The following is a 17,591-nucleotide window of genomic DNA, read 5'->3' as shown; positions in this document are numbered from 1 at the left end:
ACTCATCATCCAAGGTGATCTCAATACTCTTGAATATTTTTTAAAAAACGGTTTATCAATGCAACCAGATCAAAAATAATAAGCCTATAAAAATACTTAAATCTTTTCTATAGTTGTTTCAGTTAAATTCTTGAAAACCTGATAAGGTCGACAATGTAGTCTCTATCTTTCATCAGTTTACTAATTGATTATAGGTGCACAATACAAAAATACTCAGCATGCACCATTACTGTACAAAACATTTTATTCCAAAAGGATGGTGCAACGCTTACATTTCCTTCCACTGAAAGAAAATGAGGGGGTGAACAATTAACCTCGTTGCATTTCTAAACAGAAGCTGCAATAACATTGATAAAAGTAGCCAAGACCTACAAAACGCCTTCTCTCGATATAGGAGAGCCCTATAAAAAGGCCACATGCAGTTACAGCTTTTCTAAATAAAATTTGAACCGCGTGTTTCACCTACAGCCTAGAGATAGCACGTATTACTACTTTCAACTTCTGAGTTTGCATTTATTTAATCCAAGTGTTGAATTGAAACTTTCTGCGCAATAAGAAAGACAACTGGAACCTTTCACATGTTGCTGAAAATGGTCTGGCACTGTCATATTGCAAGCCAAAGGCTAAATAAAAAAAGAAAAAGGTTCCACTGCATAATTTACAAAAGGAAAATCATCTTTCCCCTCAAATACCTTCTTTATAGGTACTCTATTAAGTAGCTTCCACACAAAGAAAAGCTATCCATTGGCTGGATTTGAGAAAATGAATGCGAAAATATTATTCATGCAGATATCCGAATAAAGTATTCATTCACCTCCCAACAGCAAGCTTCCAAAATACAGCTTATTTTCCACAAGTCTGCACTATGGTAAATTTAAAATCCCGGTAATTAAGCAACAATAGTTAAAGGGCTGTGCATTACACATATTCACTGGCAACTGGTACTGAAGAACCAACATACATATATGCGGACGTTACTTCAGGATCATTTGTTTTACTACTTCGATTTTCGTTCATTGTCAAATTCCGACATTAACATTTCCACTGTGGCCTTCATCACAATGCGCACAGGAAAAGGAACTTTGTCAAATTTCCACGTTACTGTTTCACCAATCCACGATAGCAATTGCCCATAAAAAGACAGTTTTTGCCCCAGTTTAGATATGGCGCATTTAATGCTGGACTCGCCACAACACAAATGGAAGTTTCACAGCAGGTTTTCTGCAAGACCATGATACAGTAACACATGACAACTTGCACTTTATTCGCTATCATACTGGTGTTTGTGGTATCCCTGTTTCGATAACTGGAACCATTAAAAACGTACAGCAATTCCCACAATCTAAAACTAATCCAGAACTGAAGTGGGATATCGTTACTTCATGCATTTGAAGGCTACAGTGGAAATACATTAATTAGACAGAGTCAGCCTACTGCTGGATGGAGGTTTCTTTGCAAGACTGCAATTAAACAGCATTTAATTTGTTTTAGATAGATTTAGTATTCAGCCCACCAGCGCATATGATCTTCATGCTCAATTTAAAATGTAGATAATGATCAGCTAAAAACATTAACACATGAACGTTGCTAGTTATTGGGGCAGAGGGATAAAAGAACTGAGGAATTAGCAGGGCATAGCTCAGTAAACTTACCTCATGACTGTCGACTTCCAACATCAAAATGAAGCCCATTGTCCAATGCAGAGGCACAATGAGGTAATATTTGATATCACAAGATTATTGGCCATGCAGATAGGCAATGAAGTGGGGATCAAAGCACAAATGCAGACAAAGCTTTGGAATCAAGCAAATCATTTTTTTTTTAAACTACAAGTACTCTTTTGAATACAGTACTTCAGTACTATAGCACAGTTAATCTACACAGATCATAAAAATGCAACAGGTTACATAAATACTGCACAGCACTAAGAAATTTTATCACAGCTTTATGTCCAACAATAGGGATAGTGCCATTAATTTGCTGAAGGACACATGTTGAACTGAGGTTGGGTTGCATCTGCCTAACTTCAGAAAGGAGGGAGGCCTGACCCCCCCCGGTCTCAGACTGCACATTCATACGCCACTACCTAAGTGTATTTCTAGCCACAATTTCCACACAATTAAATTCACCAATCTCAATTGGGTAGCTATGCACCACTGGGAAATGGCGAAATATCATCCAGTGAGGGAAATGGGAGAGAAAAAGGCTGTTAGCAATAAGTTGCCATCTCTTGAAGGGCGTTGCTGCTATCCAGTCTAGGAACCTATCGAAGGGAATTAAAATGTCACGCATTTTAATAAGGGGAGTATGAAACCCAAAACGTGGGCAAGTGCCAGTGCTGCAAGAATCTCTTCATGAACAGTGATGATACTTCTTCTTGTGGCACGTTTTTGTTTGAAATAATGCAACTGGCATTAGGGGAACCCAGAGTGCCTCGAAACTTGCCATACTGGCCGTAGATCACAAAAAGACTAGTTTTAAATGTTGTCCCGAATGCAAGTTTTACGTCACATTTGTGGGAAACAGTCAGTTGGTGAATGCGTATCAAATGGGAGCTGCTCACAAACCTCTCTACAGTATTCTAATTTTACCATGGTGCTTTGCGAAGATGGATTTTGGAATGTCAATTGCTGTGCGCTTCGTTTTGAAAATTTCTCCCAGCCTACAATTATTATAAAATGTTGGAACAGCAGTATAAAACAAAGAAAAGGAAATAAAAAGCACATTTTGGAACAGGAGGGTGGGTTTGGAAAACAGCTTCACATTCCCACATATAAACATAGGTTGAAATGTACAAAGGTATCTTCTAGAAATTAGGTTTGCTTAAATACAGAATTCTCCGTTGAAGGCTCCTAGCAGTTCCTGCAGGTGCTCTGTAGCGATCCCAAGATTATAATACACAGCAACTACTGCACAATGGACAATGGTGAGGGAGCCTTTAGGTTTAATAGAGGCGCCCCCTGCTACGATTTCCTCGTCCACCCCAACCTCGACCTCTGCCTCCACGGAAACCTCCTCGCTGTTCTGCAAAGAAAAAAATATATGCTGAATGTGTTTTCTTGCATAATCATAATTTTAAGGGCACTGTTAAGGTATGGAAATTGATGAGAATACTGAATTATGCAGGCATCTACTTGCAATACAAGTTTAAAATTCCACACTATAAAACTTGGCTGTACAATCAAAGATTTCACTATCCAGCCTATGAGGCACTTCCTTTTCCAAATGAACCAGCTGTGGTAATCAAATTACAAAACGTCAACAGTGTGTTACTTCCTGCTCCTTCCTCTCTTCCCAAGTTATTTTCGCCCTTTAGCTGGGACATGAATCAAGTGAGGATATACAACTCGAACCCAAACACGATCACGACCACTTTGACCCAGTTACCAAGTGATGGGTGAGCATGAGGCAGTGATGTCTTCCCCTGCCACAATGATGGAACAGTTAATAGTCTTGTGGGTGGAATTTTCTTCACAGCACCACTGCTAAATTGAGAAATTTCGCTTACAAACAAACCTGTATTCAGTCAGTCATCGGTGCTATTCATCCTATTACATCACCATAGCAAAATTAAACTGCTAGGATTTCCAATTTGTTTGACATAGCTTACCATATGAGAAGTTACCAAGATTACTGCTGTATTTGCCACTGGGTGGATTGTAAATCTGCCTGGTATCCCGTTTTTGTGCTGGAGATTGTTTCTTGGGAGGGGATGAAGTGTTTTCCTCAGCCGTGCGCTTTTGCCTATTGACATCAAATAGATTAATTACCCTTGAAGTTTCTATTAACTAAAGTTACTCAACTACATGAATATTAGGTCAAGGCAGAAATTACAAAGTGCTTTATTATCACAGTCATATGTCTTTACTTTTGGGTTACCTGCAGCTGTAGGGAAATTCCTGCTCTTATCAACTCATATTGTGCAATTCAAAACACATTAATAAAGCTACACAAAAGAATATTGTTGACCTTATTCTAATGAAACTAAATTAAACTAAATACAATTCTATTATAAAGATTTTACGCATAAGCTCATGTCCATAGAGTGTCACATTTCAAAGTGAATGCAAGGTACAGAGTAGCGGTTGGTTGATAGAACTACTTTTAACATGCTGCTTAGTTCACATCAGAAATTAGGGCACAATCCAACGGCCATGCTGCGCCTGAAAAGCAGCTCGCCACGGCACAGCGTGGCCAATAGAAGTCAGGAGGCGTCGCTCCAGGGATCTATCCAGCTCGCAATGCTTCGCGAGATCCAAAGCAATCTCGGGAGACACTGCAAAGTGAATCCTGTCCATTGTGGGCGGAATTACCTTTTGGCAAATCTGCATATTAGAACGAGACAGCGAGTCTCACTCTAATGTGCAGATTCCCGATGTACCAGACGCTTTGGGATTCACCCACTTCACCTCGGGAACCACAGGCGAGTGCCATTCATCACTGGTCCCCACAAATGGGGACCAGATGGAACGGCACTCACGGGGGTCTCCCAGGGGTTTGGAGGCCCCCCCCAGCTGCATACCCTTTGGACATGGTGCCCTAGCATTGCTGGGGCCACCTAGGTTCCAGCCTGGCACTGCCAAGGTGCAAAGCTGCATTTTCTGCATATGTTATTGGGCCGGGGACCCTCCCATAGTGCGTTAGGGGTTGGGGGGAGGTCAGGGGTCCCCAGTGTACTAAACGGGGCTGTGTGTGGCATCGGCTGTGCACCCATCGCTGCGGCCCCTTATACAAGTGAACCCTGGGAAATATGTGGCTAAACACGTTCTCTATGGGACCTTATTCCCAGTTAGTTGATTTGCGCCCTAAATGTACAGCAAATAAAAATCACTTCCATTTAGTAGGCAATGAATGTAGGAAAAGCTGCTACCAAAGCACCGTGTTATTCTTCCACCAACATTGTAATCTGGTACTACTATGTACTACACATTCTCATTTGAAGAAAATTGTATTCGATCACAATCCGGAACCTCATGGCTCGGCATATCACCCACTCTACCATTACCATCAAGCCAGAGGATGAACCCTGATTCAATGAAGAGTGCAGGAGGGCATGCCAGGAGCAACACCAGGTAGACCGAAAGATGAGGTGTCAACCTGGTAAAGCTGCAACACTGGACTACTTGTATGCCAAACAACACAAGCAGCAAATAATAGACAGAGCGAAGCAATTCCACAACTATCGGATCAGATCCAAGCTCTGCAGTCCTGACACATCCAGTTGTGAGTGGTGGTGGACAATTAAACAACTCACTGGAGGAGCCTCCACAAATATCCACATCCTGAATGATGGAGGAGCCCAGCACATATGTGCAAAAGACAAGGCTGAGGCATTCGCAACAATCTTCAGCTAGAAGTGTCGAGTGGGGTGATCCATCTTGGCCTCCTCCGGAGGTCCCCAGCATCACAGATGTCAGTCTTCAGCCAATTCGATTCACTCCATGTGATATCAAGAAAATCTGAAGGCATTGGATACTGGAAGGGCTATGGGCCCTGGCAATATTCTGCCAATAGTACTGAAGACTCGTGCGCTAGAACTTGCAGCACTACTAACCAAGATTTTCCAGTCCAGCTACGACATGGCATCTGTCCGGCAATGTGGAAAATTGCCCAGGTATTTCCTGTACACAACAACAAACAGGAAAATCCAACAGAGCCAATTACTGCCTCATCAGTCTAGACTCATTCATCAGTAAAGTGATGGAAGGGGTCATCAACAGGGCTAGCAAGCTGCACTTCCTCAGCAATAACCTGCTCACTGACGCTCGGTTTAGGTACTGCCAAGGTCACTCAGCTCCTGATCTCACTGCAGTCTTGGTTCAAACATAGACAAAAGAGCTTTACTCCAGAGGTGAGGGGAGTGATTGCCCTTGACATCATGACCGCATTTAACAAAACTGGAGTCAGCGGGAATCAGGGAGAAATACTCTCTGCTGGCAGTCATAGCTGGCACAAAGGAAGGTGGTTGTGGTGATCGGAGGTCAATCATCTCAGCTCTAGGACATCACTGCAAGAGTTCCTCAGGGTAGTGTCCAAGGCCCAACCATCTTCAGCTGCTTCAACAATGACATTCCTTCCATCATAAGGTCAGAAGGGGAGATGTTCGCTGATGTCTGTACAAGGTTCAGCACTGTCCAGATACTGAAGCAGTCCATGTCCAAATGCAGTAAGACCTGGACAAATCCAGGTTTGGGCTGACAAGTAATATTCGTACCACATAAGTGCCAGGCAATGACCATTTCCAACAAGAGAGGGTCTAATCACCACCCTTGACATTCAATGGTATTTCCATCACTGAATCCCCCGCTGGTGGGGCTGTTTAGCACAGGGCTAAATCGCTGGCTTTGAAAGTAGACCAAGGCAGGCCAGCAGCATGGTTCAATTCCCGTAACAGCCTCCCCGAACAGGCACCGGAATGTGGCGACTAGGGGCTTTTCATAGTAACCTCATTGAAGCCTGATTGTGACAATAAGCGATTTTCATTTCATTTCATTTCTTTCCTGGGGGGGAGGGGTTATCTTTGATCAGAAACTACTGGACTAGCCATATAAATACTGCGGCTACAAGAGCAGGTCAAAGGTTGGGAATTCTCCAGCAAGTAACTCACCTCCTAACTCCCCAAAGCTTGGCCACTAGTCAGGAACATGATGGAATACTCCCCACTTGCCTGAAAGAATGCAGCTCCAACAACACTCAAGAAGCTCGACACCATCAAGGATAAAGCTGCCCGCTTGGCTCCTTCCACAATCACTCCCTCCACCACTGATGAACAGATGCAGCAATGTGCACCATCTACAAGATGCACTGGAACCACAAAGGTTCCTTAGACAGCTTCTTCCAACCTACATAGCTACCATTTGGAAGGACAAGGGCAGCAGATACATGAGACCATCACCTGGGGGTGCCCCTCCAAGTCACTCACCACCTTGACTTGGAAATATATCGCCGTTCCTTCACTGTCGCCGGGTCAAATTCCTGGAATTCTCTCCCTAACAGCACTATCGGTGCAACCTCAGGAGCTGTAGTGGTTCAAGAAGGCAGCTCATCACCATCTTCTCAAGGGCAGTCAGGGATGGGTAATAAATGTTGGCCTTGTCAGTGACACTCACATGCCGTAAAGGAATAGAAAAGCACAATTTTCCCTGCACAGGGTCTCCTTTTTTGGAGACTGGGCCTTGAATCCATTGCTGTTGCCACAGTTCATGCATGAGAATCGCAATAACTGAGGCAGGGGCTTTTTGGGGAGAAGGGAGAACACAAAGCTGAGGAGGAGTAGGCCATTCCTCTGAACCTGCACATCTGTAGACTGCGGGAGGAAACTAGAGCATCCGGAGGAAACACACGCACACATGGGGAGAAAGTGCAAACTCCACACAAAGTTGGAATTGTACCCGGGTCCCTGGTACTGTGAGGCAGCAGTGCTAACCACTGCACCACCGTGCTGCACTCTTGCCTCAGAGTCAGAAAGTTGTGGGTTCAAGTTCCACTCCATGACTTGTGCACAAAAATCAAGGCTGACACTCTGGTGCAGTACTGATGTATGTTGCGCTGTTGGAAGTGCCGTCTTTCAAATGAGACATTAAACCAAGGTTGCAACCGCTTTCTCGGATGGACATAAAGGATCCCATGTTTAAAGAGGGAGGGAAGTTATCCCAGGTGTTCCGGCCCAGATATCTCGCCCAGTTGACATCACAATGACAGATTAATAGGTCACTTTTTCATTGATGTTTGTGGAAGCTTGCTGTGAGTTTCATTGTTTCCTGCAACGGTGACTACACTTCAAAAGTACTGCAAAGGTTGGGATATCTTGAGGGCATGAAAGACGATAGATAAATACAAATTTTTATTTCCATTTTGCAGTGAAGATGAAAACAGTGGTCATATTTAGGATGTACCAAGGCATGGTCAGCATCTAGGAATTTCACATCAGTTCCTAACTTCCCATGAGCCTGCTCAAAGGGGATAAAATTAAAATTAAATTTGGGTTATCCAGTTCTTTCCTTCCCATACGCTCTCTGCATTCAGATCTTTAGTTTTCTTGCTAATTAACTATCAAGGCTTTCCAGTTCTAAGGTTAACGATATAAAACCACATCAAAACTGAAATTCTGAAGCCTGTGTGTGCTGAAAATCGATCAAATCACAAATTAAAAAGGTTCGAAAACAAGTTTAAAATTCTCACCAACTGGAAAGTCTTGATAGTTAATTAGCAAGAAAACTAAAGATCTGAGTGCAGAGAGCGTATGGGAAGGAAAGAACTGGATAACCCAAATTTAATTTTAATTTTATCCCCTTTGAACAGGCTCATGGGAAGTTAGGAACTGATGTGAAATTCCTAGATGCTGACCATGCCTTGGTGCATCCTAAATATGACCACTGTTTTCATCTTCACTGCAAAATGGAAATAAAAATTTGGCCATAACAGGAAATCCACAGTATCTCATAAGCTCCAATTTCCATTGATTGACTCATTCCACTTTTAACAAATTGACATTTTATTCAGAACACTAGATATTAAAAACTCATTGCTGTGAGCAAAAAAAGCATAAATTTACTTCATATTGTACCATCAAAACTTTATTCCCTATCCTTTGATTGATCTTTTAAAAACTCCTCCGTGTCTTCAACCAAGTATGAAAACGAGAATCAGAAAGTTTTGACAATCAGTGGCTGCAGTTGACTCATTGCATCGGGGTTGGCTGTCTCCATTTGTTCTGCTCTTTTCCCCAAATCCTTTGAAAATGTAGTTTTCCCACAAATTCTAACATCTCCCTTTCGTAATAATGCATGCCTTCAGTTGCCAATTAGTCAGCCAGCGGAAAGAACCTGACCCTATTAAATTCTAACACCTGCATTACCTGCTCATACCCTCTGTCCTCCAAAACAAATCTCTTCTCCCCACAGCAAAACTCTGCTGTGCTCTCCCCATGGTGCCCTAGACTATTTAACCATTGATTTATAATTTATCACTTAGATCCCATTTATATAATGTAGAATCCCACATGTTAATATCAATAACTACAGTAAATCATTCCAGTTATTGGAATCAGGCCTCAGCAGCAATGTGAATTGTTTTTCAATCTTGAGCTATCGTTGCAATTTTTTCACTTTAGCTCATCAGCAAAAAATGTAAACGGTCTCCAATATTAGAAGATACAATTGATAACCTTACCCTCCTTCAACCTTCTGTACAGGCTTCCAAGAAAGGGTGACTGTGCTTTTATAAGAGGGAGGATTGTGGAACAGATCCTAACCAAAAAAAAGAAATTTGCAGGTTATAAAATGCCGTTGTCAATCCTGGTTACAGCATCAGAGTCTCTGTCATAACCTATCTGACTAACTGTACAAAGGTATATGTTTTAAGGTATTAAGTAACAGAGCTTAAAGATCTCCATCTATACTAGATAGGTATTTGTACATGCCAGTCCAATACTGTAGCTTCTCTTTGCTTGATTTTGATACTTACTGGAATTGCACGATACAACAACATTTTAAACAGTTCCAAGTATTGTAGGTAACTACGATAGCATATAGATTTAGCTGCACAGAATTCCAAAATAACAAATAGTTGCCCTTTGTGCAATCAATACTGAAAATGATTACCTTGATGAGAACATTAATGTTATTGGTTATCTTCAATGCAACAACTTTAATTTTGTTCTGTGGAAAAGAAACAGCACCAAGTGTATAATTAAAATTTTCATTGGATATATATTACAAAACATTTGGCTGAAAATTTCACAATTCTGTCCCAAGACACACTTTTTAGTGACTCTACTGTTAAATTATCTAAGCCAGGGTTTCCCAAACTGGTCAGGGGTTCCGTGGTTGGACTGGCTGCTTGAAGTTAAAAGGAAAACTCCTTCCAGGTTGACCAATCGACGGTGATCGTTTCATTTTGTTGGCTACTGAAACGCGCACTAGTCAGCCTATCAGCAGTCAATGAACTGAGAAGCAGGACTCAGATTGGCGAGCTGGTGATACTTTAATATAAACTCAGGTAAGTGAGACTGGGGCTGAGGAGCGTAAGCTAGGAGGACTAGAATGAGAGCGAGAGAGGGCGAGCGGAGAGGCAAGTGGGCACGAGGGTGGTGAGTGGGTGCGAGGGTGGTGAGTGGGTGTGTCTGTCGGAAATGTATATCCAGCTCTCTAGCAGTAGCCTTGGCGGCACGGTAACACAGTGGTTAGCACTGCTGCTTCACAGCGACAGGGTCTCAGGTTCGATTCCCGGCTTGGGTCACTGCCTGTGTGGAGTCTGCACGTTCTCCCCGTGTCTGCGTGTGTTGCCTCCAGGTGCTCCGGTTTCCTCCCACAAGTCACGAAAGACTTGTTAGGTAATTTGGACATTCTGAATTCTCTATCCGTGTACCCGAACAGCCGCCGGAATGTGGCGACCCGGGGCTGTTCACGGTAACTTCATTGCAGTATTAATGTAAGCCTACTTGTGACAATAAAGATTATTATTCCCAGTTTTAAATAAATTTGTGCACAATTGATCAGCATCACTCCTCCCGTCAAAAATGACAAAAAGGTAAGACTTGGAAGTATTTGTTCTGTAACAGATCATTTTAATTATAATAAACATATAACTATAAGACACAGAAACATCTTTTAAGTTTGGTTTTGTATGTTTGTACCCGTTGTTCAATAATGGTCATTTTTTGTGTTTTAATTCTGCAATACAATAACGTTTCTTAGGGGTTCAGTCTGTACACGTGGGATGTAAAAAGGGTCCTGTCAATGGAAAAGCTTGGGAAATCCTATTCTAAGCTGATCGCAGCTCTCTCATTATTTAAGTCTGAAAGAGCAATATACTGGAATACATACCTCATCTGTTTTCAAAGCTTCACCTGTTTTTCCTTGTAGAGCAAGGCGCAGTTGTCTGATGTAAACTTGCAAACCTCTTGCAAAATACTGCAATCTGAACATAAAAATCACACACTTAAAATCTGAGGTTTGTGGGTGTGGTAGCATACTCCAGATGATTCTTTTAGCTATTAGATCAAAATTTAAACCGCGCCTTTCTGTGTTATTGAAGAGGATTGCAAATGACTTAACTTGCAGAATGGGCACGTGAACTTCAACAGAGATTACATTTTGGTGAGGAAAGTTGGGAAGTCACATATTACTTCTAAATGGGAATCCAAATCATTACCATTTACAACACAGCTCGAAAGGCTACAACAAAAGCAAACCGAGTACCAGGGTTTATTGAGAGGGATACAACTGAGAAGTAGAGACGTTATGCTAAACCTGCATTAAACCTTGGTTCGGCTCCACTTGGACCAAGTACAGTTCTGGTCACCATATTTTAAAAGTGCATAGAGCTGGTGGAGATATTGTAAAAGAGATTGACAAGGATGATATTAGAAACGTGAGGTTGTACCTATCAGGAGATGATGAAGAGACTCTTTCCCCTTAAAAAATGATGGCTGAGGACTGACCTCAGTGTCTTTAAAATTATGAAACGCTTTGATAGAATAGCAAAACAAAGAGAGTTTGCGTTCACTTGTGGGGAGAATTTAAATGTAGTCCATCAATACCAAAAGCAACACAAACAATCAAATAGGAAATTCAGCAAATCTTTTACCCAGAGGGTGATGAGGATGGCCAGCTCTCTCCCTCATGGAGAGGTCGAGGTGAACAGCAGAGATACATTTGAGGGGAGGCTAGATAAACATATGCAGGAGATGGGAATAGAGGCAAGTTACATAAGGAAACTCAAGAGAAGGCTCAAGTGGAACATAAACACTGGTACAGACTGGTTGCTCTGAACGGTCTGTTTCTTGCCTGTATATTCTCTGTAATTAGCTGCAATAATCCACCTTGCTGAACAGTTGCATGCCAAATAAATTCAGGTAATAAGCCGATTTCGAGAGAGCATGGCCCTGAACTACCCCAATCTGTAAATGGTTCAATTGATACTAAACTGAAAATTTCCGACAGGTTGCAAGGATGGCTGGTGTGGGATTACGGCAAAAATAGGAAACGCACAACTCTGCACAGTGAATTCCAACACTGTTTTGACTAGAAATAGAATGATAGGCTGCCGGGCATGAAACATAATTTGCATTTATTAGCGTCTTTCATGTAGTGTTAGGATCCCAGATGAGAATCTGATTATTTGCAATTTGTAAAACTGTAAGGGTACTGCACCAGAGGAGTGATAACTCTGACCAATGGGTACCTTTTATGTTAAAACAAACTTGAAATTTAAACACAGAATTAACCATATTAATAACAGAGAAATGGTTTACAGTCACAACAGCTCTTCACTGTAACTTACTTCCTAAACCTGCCACTATATTCCAATTAAGCAAACCAACATATACCACTCATGAATAAAGTTAACAGCCAGGTTTCTACTGGCTTTTCTCTGCAGAATTTTTAGAGAGAGAACCTTTCAGCGCCAAAACTGAAACTCTTCTCGGATTAAAATGCTAGGAAGAACTCACTTTTTCAGATAGAATTGGCTCCTCCCCAGAATTACATTACCTGTACAGAGAGCATAAGGTATTCTACCGTCTCCTCCCACAAGATGCCCCATGACTTAGCCAGGACCAAACACAATATCCCTCAAATCATCTACACACAACTTCCTTTAAATGTAACCAATATTCCATTAACTCGCTATCTGTAAACAAGTAAATGGTTCTCAAATCTATTAGCAGAAAACTTCACTTGCAAAATCTTCTGCACAGTAAATTCTAGGAAATCAATGATTACCTCACTTTTATGACCACTCAATCACAGCTTCAGCAGTCATACTGTCTGTACGCATCTTAACCCAGGTTTTAATAATATTACTGCAAAAAATATAAAATATGACAATTTCTTACATTCATCACAGGAGGAATCATCTCAATTTTAAGGGACATAATTTTAAGGTGATTGGAGGAAGGTATGGGGGAAATGTCAGAGGTAGGTTCTTTACACAGAGAGTGGTGGGTGTGTGGAATGCACTGCCAGCAGAGGTGGTGGAGTCAGAGTCATTAGGGACATTTAAGTAACTCTTGGACAGGTACATGCAGCAGTAAATTGAAGGTTAGGTTGATCTTAGATTAGGATAAATGGTCGGCACAACATCGTGGGCCGAAGGGCCTGTACTGTGCTGCATTGTTCTATCTCACGGTGCTTCATGGACAGATGCAAGGAATATGGAAGCAAGGAACATGAAAGGAGGGGTGGATGAAAACATAATCAAGCAGATGGGTCTTGGAAGTTTAAAAAAAAAAAGTAGAGATTTAGAAAGGAAATTCCAAAAATGACCAAAGCAACCAATGGTGATGCAGATGGAGAGAATGGACCAGAAGAAACTTCAGAGATAGTGCATCAAAGGCCACAAACTCAAGTTGAAGCATCAATTCCGGTGGGTGATGTGCTGCTGCTACTTTGAATTCTACCAACCCGAATTCTCGGGGCTGGTCTGTTTTTTGATTGGACATACCAAACTTGCTGTTAGTTGTTATCAGTCGCCTGTCCTCACTCTGGTTTGAAATTCCTACTGCTCTGCAGCACCATCACCCCATGGCGCTGCTCACTTAATTTGCACGCTCCCGTCCCTCTCGCTAGACCTCAACACCCACATGATCACTCTGGAACTTTATCATTTACGGAAAATGCAGATCCTACCTCACACCTCAGTCAACTGCCATTTAATTAACCGGCCATCCCTGGAGCAGATCTTTCTGATTATAATCGTAGAATGATACGGCATAGGAGAGCACCCAGCCTAATGTACATTTGCCAACTCTTTGGTGGAACTATCTAACAATTCCCACTCACCCACCTTTCTCGATAGCCTGAAAACTGTCCTCTTCAAGTATTTATACAATTTCATTTTGCAAGTTACTGTTGAAGCTGCCTCGAACATCCTGCAGAAGAAATACCTCCTCATGCCATCTTTGGTCCTTTTGGTAACTGACTTAAGTCTGTGTCTTGTGGCTGCTGGTCTTTGTGTCAGGTTTTCCTTATTTACTGCATCAAACCCTTCATAATTTTGAAGTATCAAATTGCTTATTCTTATCTACTCGAAGGAGAACAACCGCAGCTTCTCCAGTCTCTCTACATAGATAAATGCAGTTATAATCACCAGCAATTACATCTATGCTTACTATCAGCTATCTGGAACTTGAACTACCTTCCTCATTAGATTTAAGAAAATGATTTGCACAAATACTTTCAGTCAAATAAAAAAATGTCCAATGACTAAAGAGGAACACTTTCAAGTTTGTTTACTAATACAGATTAGAAGAGAAACAGTTTTTAATAGAAGATTGTGAATGAGCAACAATTTTCCCACCTGATTTTGAAGTCCTTCAGTCGATCTGCATTGAGTTTTGCTGTAAGGAAATCAGGGAGCTTCTTTCCAAGTTGATGAAAGCCGAATAACAGACATTCAACATAACTGAACTGTAGTTTGGGCTCCTCATTGCTTGCGTTTTCACCATTTTCTGCTTCTTCCAGAGGCAATGGCATATACTCCTAAGTTTTTCAGAAATTCTAGATTAATTTTAAGACATAGCTTTTCATGCTATTGTTGATCAGCATTTGTAAGATTTGCACATACTTTGTAATTATTTGAAACAATGCAAAGTAAAAATTATGAAAAGAACAAATAATGTGTGTAGCCACCTAAAGTGGCCAACGCCCGATTTAAAATGGCATACGGCAAAGGCTGATGGGAAAGTCAGCCAACAAGACAGAAACCAACGGCTGCAGGTTTGCTGTGCATTTACCTCTGCAAAAACCAGACAACATCGATACCAGTGGCCATTAGCACAACAAAGTAGCAGCTATCTGCATACTGATGAGCAATCCCCGGGAACAATAAGTAATATTTTTGACACACAAAGCAAAGCCAGACTCCTCGGCGCCAGGAGGAGCCAACTCAAAGGAGATGAACGAGCACCTCAAGACGGCCCATCGATCAGGGAACCGCTCCAGTATTGGAGAAAATCGAACCAAGCGATTGGGACAAAGTCCAATCACTTGGGACCAGGTACAGGGTCTGCCCCGAAAGGCAGGAAGCCCCTGGGGACTATAAGAGTTGAGCCCCAAGTTCAAATCGCTCTCTTCATTCTCTTCTTCCTGCCCGGGTCACCCAGCAACACGAACCAACATTGACCGTGACCGGTGCAGTGAAGACGGACAATCGTAAGTCTTAATTCAACGCTCGCTACGAGATAGGCGCTCCTAGCTACCAATCCGTATCAACTTCGAATCCCGCAGGCTCAGAACCCGAACGAAAGGCCATTTGTTCCCCTGACCTGGTGGGCCAGTCCAAAGTTAAGTATCGACCTGTTAGTTGTAGAAGTAGCTTAGACGTAGAATTTGTGCATGAGTAGCGATTACTGTGTATAATAAATGTGCTTTGATTTAAATCTTACTAATCGGTGTATTGGGTTATTGATCATCACTCGGACTTGAACCTTGTGGCGGTATCATAAAGATACCTGGCGACTCGAGAGCAAAGGTAATAAAATAGAGCAATTGAACCAAGGAGAAAATCAGCAACATGTGATCTGCAAAATATACATGGTAACCGAACAGAACGATTATATGTTCGAGTATTGCTGAAAAAAGGAACCATGCTATTAAAGCTTCTTGTGTACTCATCAGGATTGCTCACAAGAAATTACTAACAGTAATGGGGGAACAACAATTTATACTGCATGAGATGAGTGCTAATTGGTTGGCAAGTGGACTTTGATTGTGGAGGCGTTGCCATGGAGAATGTAGCATGGAACAGTTAGCTGCCTAACTTTGTTCAAATTTAAACTGGGCAGATGGACCTCGATTGGTCAAGACATTGCCCTGGGGAATGAAACAGGGAATGACTGTTCCATAAGCGTGTGTTTAGTCAAAAAAAGGCACAATGTGTGGACATGTTTCCTCTGTCTGCAAAGGACAGGGACCCTGTGTGTGTGAATATGTGTGGCTTCTAGCATGCATAAGTGAGCCACATTGCGATTACGTATTCCAGAGGAAGTTGCATGCTTACCAGCAATTTTTCAAATAACTGTTTCAAGTTACTTTCTAACTTTTCCATATCACCACAGAAAGGTGTCATTTCTCCCAGCAACTTTAAAACCTGCAAAGTTAAAATATAGAACTTTCAAGCATTATTAAAAACATTTCAACATGCTAACACTGAAGCACAGTTAAACAATCATAGCTGCAAGGAGTTTTGTAGTAGATCTAGCTTTGAAACTAATCTGTGAATTTAGGTCAACATTTTGAGGAACTATACCCAAAGATCTTCTTGGATGCACTCTAAAAGACAGCAGTGATAAATCGTACATGTTCACCGTTGCCCAGTAGTTCTCAAATCGGGAATTTGCAGCGAGGATGACACTTCGCTCACAAGAGACAGAATCCTAAAAACGCTTGATATTTTCACTGTGCACCACTGGTACCAATGACATTTCCAAATGTTGCTTCATTAAATAAAAGCATTTTTATCTCAGCTACTACTCAAATTAAGGCACCCAGGGTTTATGGGGTCAATTTGGAATCACGTACTTAAGCACCTGATGCACATCAAACAATGATGCAGCTAGAAAATCACACTGATTTAAAAGCAATTAAACAAATACAAGAATTCCCCATTTTAAGTGGTAGATATGTTCCTGACAACCGCAACTTAAATTGAAACTTCTTATACTGAAGCAAATTTTCCCAATGATGGGTATGCAACATCAGTAGATGCATTGTCAATCCAAGATATCCAGACCTAATATGATATTAAAAAATGACATGACCAAAGCACAATGTAAATAAAACTTCGACATTCCCAGTGACGTGGTTAAAAAAAACCTAAGGAGAACACATTACAAATTCCTAGGGGTGCACATCTCCAAAAATCTGTCCTGGTCCACCCATGTCAACGCTACCACCAAAAAAGCACAACAGCGCCTATACTTCCTCAGGAAACTAAGGAAATTCGGCATGTCCACATTACCCGTAGCAACTTTTACAGATGCACCATAGAAAGCAACCTATCTGGCTGCATCACAGCCTGGTATGGCAACTGCTCGGCCCAGGACCACAAGAAACGCCCGAGAGTCGGGAACACCGCCCAGTCCATCACATGAACCTGCCTCCCAGCCAATGACTCCATCTACACCTCCCGCTGCCTTGGGAAAGCGGGCAGCATAATCAAAGACCCCTCCTACCCGGCTTACTCACTCTTCCAACTTCTTCCATCGGGCAGGAGATACAGAAGTCTGAGAACACGCACGAACAGACTCAAAAACAGCTTCTTCCCCGCTGTTATCAGACTCCTAAATGACCCCCTTATGGACTGATCTCATTAACACTACACCCTGTATGCTTCATCCGATGCCGGTGCTTATGTAGTTACATTGTATACCTTGTGTTGCCCTATTATGTATTTTCTTTTCTTCCCTTTTCTTCCCATGTACTTAATGATCTGTTGAGCTGCTCGCAGAAAATACATTTTGCTGTGCCTCGGTACATGTGACAATAAACAAATCCAATCCAAACTAATCCATTTTGTTTTTCCTGATTACTCTGAACATAAGCTACAAAATACATTCCCAAGATATTTTCAGAGATTTTCCCTGTACT

General features: G+C 41.8%; 1 protein-coding gene across 1 annotated transcript in view; it reads right to left on the bottom strand.

The window, feature by feature from the left end:
• Nucleotides 1-226: 226 nt before the first annotated feature.
• The window catches only part of api5 (apoptosis inhibitor 5), a 46,900-nt gene continuing 29,535 nt past the window's right edge, over nt 227-17,591 (bottom strand). Inside the window, exons 8-14 of the mRNA XM_072466617.1 lie at nt 16,003-16,092; nt 14,302-14,483; nt 10,827-10,920; nt 9,603-9,659; nt 9,172-9,248; nt 3,611-3,744; nt 227-3,024 (exon numbers count right to left, since the gene is read on the bottom strand). Of these exons, the coding sequence (XP_072322718.1) occupies nt 2,945-3,024; nt 3,611-3,744; nt 9,172-9,248; nt 9,603-9,659; nt 10,827-10,920; nt 14,302-14,483; nt 16,003-16,092 (714 nt within the window). The 3' untranslated portion in view covers nt 227-2,944. The remainder of the gene's footprint in view (nt 3,025-3,610; nt 3,745-9,171; nt 9,249-9,602; nt 9,660-10,826; nt 10,921-14,301; nt 14,484-16,002; nt 16,093-17,591) is intronic.

Source organism: Scyliorhinus torazame, chromosome 10, assembly GCF_047496885.1.
Source record: "Scyliorhinus torazame isolate Kashiwa2021f chromosome 10, sScyTor2.1, whole genome shotgun sequence".
Lineage (NCBI taxonomy): Eukaryota > Metazoa > Chordata > Chondrichthyes > Carcharhiniformes > Scyliorhinidae > Scyliorhinus > Scyliorhinus torazame.
This window is presented reverse-complemented; position numbering and strand designations above follow the sequence as displayed.